This window comes from Littorina saxatilis, linkage group LG11, assembly GCF_037325665.1.
Source record: "Littorina saxatilis isolate snail1 linkage group LG11, US_GU_Lsax_2.0, whole genome shotgun sequence".
NCBI classification, from domain to species: Eukaryota; Metazoa; Mollusca; class Gastropoda; order Littorinimorpha; family Littorinidae; genus Littorina; species Littorina saxatilis.
The window spans coordinates 27,295,065-27,301,612 of NC_090255.1; the positions used below are offsets into that span (position 1 = coordinate 27,295,065).

The following is a 6,548-nucleotide window of genomic DNA, read 5'->3' on the forward strand; positions in this document are numbered from 1 at the left end:
CAGAGTTGGGCTGTCTTCCACGTGGCTGCCAGAGGCCCTGATTGATGAAATGCAAACAGAAGAGGACCTTCGAGAAAGAGTAGGCTGGTCAAGTAATGCTGATAACGCAAGCAATCCGGAGTCAGCAGGTTCAGATTTGGACATCAATATAACAAGTGTCTCTGTGCAGGTCCATGAAGAATCAACCAGTGCTGGTGCCACTCTACAGGAACTTTCAAATGGTGATGCAGCAGTCATCGACAGAGCATTCGAAATAGTCCAAGATGAACTGACAATGACTAATGTCACTGCCATTCTACAGGAAGAACTATCAAATGGTGGTGAAGGAGTCGTCGAAACAGTCCAATGTGAACCGTCAATGACTGATGCCACTGCCACTGCCATTCTACATGAACTATCAAATGGTGGGGAAGGAGTCGTCGAAACAGTCCAAGGTGAACCGTCAATGACTGATGCCACTGCCACTGCCATTCTACAGGAACTATCAAATGGTGGCGAAGGAGTCCTGCATACTGAAAATAATGAACTTCGCTTGCTCAACAAACGGCAACTAAGTATCAATCGTCAACGGGAGGCCAGCCGAGAATGCCAGAAGGGGCAGGCAGAGCGAATGATAAAGCGTAGCAGAATAGAGCTATGCCCGGGACAACCTGGAGACAACGTGGCAGTGCCCGTTCCCCTGGTCGACAGGGGTCGAGGAGATCCCAGAAACATTCTGGGAATTATTCTGCACAAGACTGAAAACGACCTGTATAAAATTGCAACAAGAAGCGGGGTACTGAAAGGATCTTTCACTAGAAATGAATTTGAACTCTGCGCACAGAAACTTTTGACAGAGCAAGATGTAAAATGTGACAAACAGGTCAGTGTCCGCGAGGCAGTTGTTCAAAATTCCTTGAGTGGAGGACAGGGCTTTACCAAATGCAACTGCTCTGGGGGGAAAAAGTGTCAAACAAATAGGTGTAAATGCTTCAAACGTAAAGTACTCTGCAACAGTCGTTGCCACCAAAGCCTGACATGCAAAAACAAATGAACAGAAGAATGCCTGGTACTCAAACTATGTGTGTATGTGTGTGTGTGTGTGTGTGTGTGTGTGTGTGTTGGTGTATGTGTGTGTGTGTGTGTGTGTGTGTGTGTGTGTTGGTGTGTGTGTGTTTTATTCATTGCTCTACATTTTATCTACATTTTAAATTCTTGCACATATTTATAACCATTTCCATTCCTAAAGTGCACAGTGCAAATGCTCTGAACGTAAAGCATTATGCCACTAAAGCCTGGCATGCAAAAACAAATGAACAGAAGAGTAATTAACACTCAAATCTACATGAAAATGTGTGTATTTTAGTATTTCATTTTGTTATTATTCTTTTATCTACCTTTTAATCTGACAGATAATAACATTAAAATCTGGTACATATTTATAACCCTTTTCATTCTTATTGTACACGTGCGTGCGTGCGTTTCGATTGATCAAGAGTTTGTGTGTCAGGCATTTCTGGAAATGCCTAACAGCTAATTTCAGTCATTACTGGAAATGACTAAAATATCCAGCTAAACTTTAGGCATTTCCTGAAATGACCGAGTGAATCAGTCATTTCCGTAAATGACTACTTTTCGGTAGTCATTTCCGGAAATGCCTGGTTTCCCAACTTGCCTGTAACATATACATCAATCTGATTGTATATATGTGGCAAGTTAATTGAACATACTCACACTATTGATTTTATTTTTCGTTTGTTCTGTAGATATACAAATGCAGCTGTAAAAACAACAACATCAACAACAACAAAAACAACAACAACTACAACAACCACACCAACAACAACAACGTCATTGTCATAAGACATTCCAACAGCCATGTCGCAGAGGTCACCAGGGACGAGTCGCTCAAGTAATGATGACGTCACAACAGGGTCCACGAGACAAGAATTAGACCCATACACTGTGGATGAATTCCTGAATCAGAAAAACGCGGAGTATGTGTCCAACGCAGTACCAACCATAGTTTTTCTTGCCGTGATAATGGTAGTGGGCATAGTGGGTAACACACTTGCCTTCAATGTGTACTACAGGAGGTTCAAACCCAGCGTTTCGAGAACTTGCATTTTGGCCATGAGTAACATTGATTTTCTCCTCGACGTCTGTGCACTTCCTTTGCAGATAACGGAGATATGTTTCAGTGCCACGTTTTACTCTGTATGGGCTTGCAAGATGTCAAGAAGTTTCTCACTTTTCCTGGTCCTGTTCTCTGCAATCGTATTGGTTGCTGTGTCTGTCGAAAGACAGACAGTGATCTGCAGCAAACGACACCTGTCTTTGAAATCCGGTTACTTGTGTATCCTATACTGTGGTGTTGCTGCGTTCGTTCTTGCCTTGCCTTATGCGGTGGTTACCGGAAAACACACGCTACGTTTTCCGGGCTCAAATATTACTGGCGCTCAGTGCTCGATCAGTGATGAGTACAAGTTTTCTGCTTTCTTCAATGTGTATACCAGCATTGTTGGTCTTGCGTATGTGCTGTGTGTCGTCATCATGAGCGTGTCATATGGGAGAATAGTGCGTGATCTGTGGTACCACAAGAAAACCATGGCAACGTTCACGTCTGCTACAGATGCAGCCTTGTCTTTCTCACGACACGATCTAAATACACAGCTGCAGACAGAAAAAATATCAGAGGTCAAAGGCAAGGTCAAGGACATTCCCAAGCGCACAACGATCATGATGTTTGTTCTGACCATGATGTTCGTTTCTACCTATCTCCCTTACCTCGTCATTAAAATGCTTGACCAACGAACCTCTGGAGAATTCACGCGGTCTTTGGACCTGAACTTCGGCCTGATTGGTCTGCGTTTATATTTCATCAACAGCGCTGTCAACCCTATCGTCTACTGTTTTTTCTCGCGCAGATTTCGTGATGAGTGTCTTCGTCTGTTTTGGGATAAGAGAAGGTGATTTCATTTGTACCGTCTGTGTGATCATTTTTCTTTGTAATGTGTGTGTAGGTGTGTGTGTGTGTACCTGGTTGATCAAGACAGGTAGATGTGAGCACAGAACAATGGCAGCGGATAAATAGATCAAGACGGGTAGCTTTGCGCATAGAACAAAGGTACCTGGTAGATCAAGACAGGTGTCTGTGGGCACGGAACAGTGGTACTTGGTTAATCAAGACAGGTAGCCGTTCGCACAGAACAGTGATATTTGATAGATCATGACAGGTAGCTGCGAGCTCAGAACTGTGGTACCTTGTAGGTCAAGACAGGTAGCTGTGAGCACAGAACAGGGGTAAGAATAAGAATAAGAATAAGAATACTTTATTATCTCATAGAGAAATTCAGGGGTGGTACATAACAATAATACAAACAAGACATTGATTTTACATAAAACATATAGCACTATATAACATGGACATCTTTAAAGCACTGCGCTTACATATTCTCGCACACCTACGCGTATAACGAACTATGGGTACCTTGTAAATCAAGACAGGTAGCTGTGAGGGGATCAGCTCGTTACTCCCCCGGCTCGTTACTCCCCCGGCTCGTTACTCCCCCTTAGGGTTAGGGTTAGTAACAAGCCGGGGGAGTAACGAGCCGGGGGAAGTAACGATACGGGGGAGTAACGAGATGCTCCCGCTGTGAGCACAGAACAGTGGTACCTTGTAGATCAAGACAGGTAGCTGTGAGCACAGAACAGTGGTACCTTGTAGATCAAGACAGGTAGCTGTGAGCACAGAACTGTGGTACCTTGTAGGTCAAGACAGGTAGCTGTGAGCACAGAACAGTGGTACCTTGTAGATCAAGACAGGTAGCTGTGAGCACAGAACAGTGGTACCTTGTAGATCAAGACAGGTAGCTGTGAGCACAGAACTGTGGTACCTTGTAGGTCAAGACAGGTAGCTGTGAGCACAGAACAGTGGTACCTTGTAGATCAAGACAGGTAGCTGTGAGCACAGAACTGTGGTACCTTGTAGGTCAAGACAGGTAGCTGTGAGCACAGAACAGTGGTACCTTGTAGATCAAGACAGGTAGCTGTGAGCACAGACCTGTGGTACCTTGTAGGTCAAGACAGGTAGCTGTGAGGGGATCAGCTCGTTACTCCCCCGGCTCGTTACTTCCCCGGCTCGTTACTCCCCTTTAGGGTTAGGGTTAGTAACAAGCCGGGGGAGTAACGAGCCGGGGGAGGTAACGATACGGGGGAGTAACGAGATGCTCCCGCTGTGAGCACAGAACTGTGGTACCTTGTAGGTCAAGACAGGTAGCTGTGAGCACAGAACTGTGGTATCTTGTAGGTCAAGACAGGTAGCTGTGAGCATAGAACAGTGGTACCTTGTAGATCAAGACAGGTAGCTGTGAGCACAGAACAGTGTTACCTTGTAGATCAAGACAGGTAGCTGTGAGCACAGAACAGTGTTACCTTGTAGATCAAGACAGGTAGCTGTGAGCACAGAACAGTGTTACCTTGTAGATCAAGACAGGTAGCTGTGAGCACAGAACAGTGGTACCTTGTAGATCAAGACCAGTAGCTGTGAGCACAGAGAAGTGTTACCTTGTAGATCAAGACAGGTAGCTGTGAGCACAGAACAGTGGTAACTGGTAGATCAAGACAGGTAGCTGTGAGCACAGAACAGTGGTACCTTGTAGATCAAGACCAGTAGCTGTGAGCATAGAACAGTGGTACCTTGTAGATCAAGATAGGTAGCTGTGAGCACAGAACAGTGTTACCTTGTAGATCAAGACAGGTAGCTCTGATCACAGAACAGTGTTACCTTGAAGATCAAGACCAGTAGCTGTGAGCACAGAACAGTGGTAACTGGTAGATCAAGACAGGTAGCTGTGAGCACATCACAGTGGTACCTGGTTGATCAAGACGACTGTCTGTATTGGTATGAACAGATCGGCGATATGCTATTATTTGATACTGTATAATTGTGACGTGTAACATTTTGTATCGTGCATTATGGTTGATTTCCCTGTGTGTATGTGTGTGTGTGTGTGTGTGTGTGTGTGTGTGTGTGTGTGTGTGTGTGTGTGTTTGTGTACCCCCGTTTCCACAGGTTTGGTTGCCTAAATCACCATAAGGCAACCATCCACACGTGGATGGCAACCTAAACTCTGGATGGCAACCTAATTGTGTGGATGGTCGCTTCATTTAACACCGTTAAATTGACTTTTTTGACGGAAAGAATGTCATAACAATGTTCAAAATGACATTCTTTCCGTCCTCTATAGGCGACGAAATAGGTCAAATTTTGTGCATTTTTTAGTGCAAAATTCTTCGATGCCGGAGCGAGTACTGCACCCAGTGCTGTTGTAGTACAAGTGCACTAGAAAGGCACTGCACCCAGTGCCGCCTCTTAGGTAACCATCCACACTTTAGGTGCGTGTGTGTGTGTGTGTGTGTGTGTGAGTGTGTTTGTGTGTGTGTGTGTGTGTGTGTGTGTGTGTGTGTGTGTGTGTGTGTGTGTGTTTGTGTGTGTGTTGCGCGGCCGAGTCTGCTTGCATATCTGTCTCTGTGTCTTTAAGTGATATTAATTACAGTTACAAATTAGAGCTGTTTTGATTTTCTTAATCTTTCTTAGAAAATGTTATTTGTTTCTGATGTAGATAAAAGTGTTTACTAGACGTCCATCCATCAATGTGTTTATATGTGTGGCAAATTGTTTGAACATACTCACAATATTGATTGTTTTTTTCGTTTGTTCTAGATATACAAATGCAGCTGTAAAAACAACACCAACACGAACAACAATGATGACATCAACATTTTCTACAACAATAATGGCATCAACATTTTCTACAACGGCACCGTCACCGTCAATAGATATTCCAAGGAACATGCTGGAGAGTTCACCACGGACAACAGCATCAACAACGTCACCGTCACCGTCAATAGATATTCCAAGGAACATGCTGGAGAGTTCACCACGGACAAGTCGCTCAAGTAAGGATGACGTCACAACAGGGTCCATGAGCCCAAAATTAGACTCGTTATTCCATGCATTGTCATCATCAATGAATTTCTGAATCAGAAAAAAACCGCGGAGTTTGTGTCCAACTAAGTACCAACCATAGTGTTCCTTGTCGTGTTGATGATAGTGGGCATAGTGGGTAACACACTCGTCTTCCATGTGTACTACAGGAGGTTCAAACCCAGCGTTTCGAGAACTTGCATTCTGGCCATGAGTAACTGTGATTTTCTCATCAACGTATGTGCAATTCCTTTGCAAATAGTAGAGATATATGTTTTAGTGCCACGTTTTACTCTGGGTGGGCTTGCAAGATGTCAAGAAGTGTCACCATTTTCCTGGTCCTGTTCTCTGCTACTGTATTGGTTGATGTGTCTGTCGAAAGACAGAAAGTGCATGATTTGCAGCATGCGGCAGAAAATTCACCTGTCTTTGAAAACCGGCTACATGTGTGTCCTATTCTGTGGCGTTGCTTCGTTCGTTCTTGCCTTGCCTTATGCGGTGCTTACCGGAAAGTGCACGCGAAGTTTTCCGGACTCAAATATTACTGGCGCTCAGTGTTCGGTCAGTGATGAGTACAAGT

At 44.3% G+C, this 6,548-nt stretch overlaps 2 protein-coding genes across 2 annotated transcripts in view; both read left to right on the forward strand.

Annotated features, from left to right (window-relative positions):
* The window catches only part of LOC138980697 (KRAB-A domain-containing protein 2-like), a 3,703-nt gene extending 2,454 nt beyond the window's left edge, over positions 1-1,249 (forward strand). Inside the window, exons 2-3 of the mRNA XM_070353604.1 lie at positions 1-862; positions 1,229-1,249. The exon at positions 1-862 is cut by the window's left edge and continues 768 nt beyond it. Coding sequence (XP_070209705.1) covers positions 1-862; positions 1,229-1,249 — 883 coding nt within the window. The remainder of the gene's footprint in view (positions 863-1,228) is intronic.
* The window catches only part of LOC138980153 (neuropeptide S receptor-like), a 13,487-nt gene extending 7,189 nt beyond the window's left edge, over positions 1-6,298 (forward strand). Inside the window, exons 2-3 of the mRNA XM_070352980.1 lie at positions 1,746-2,948; positions 5,705-6,298. Coding sequence (XP_070209081.1) covers positions 1,858-2,948; positions 5,705-6,023 — 1,410 coding nt within the window. The 5' untranslated portion in view covers positions 1,746-1,857 and the 3' untranslated portion in view covers positions 6,024-6,298. The remainder of the gene's footprint in view (positions 1-1,745; positions 2,949-5,704) is intronic.
* The last annotated feature ends 250 nt before the right edge of the window (positions 6,299-6,548 follow it).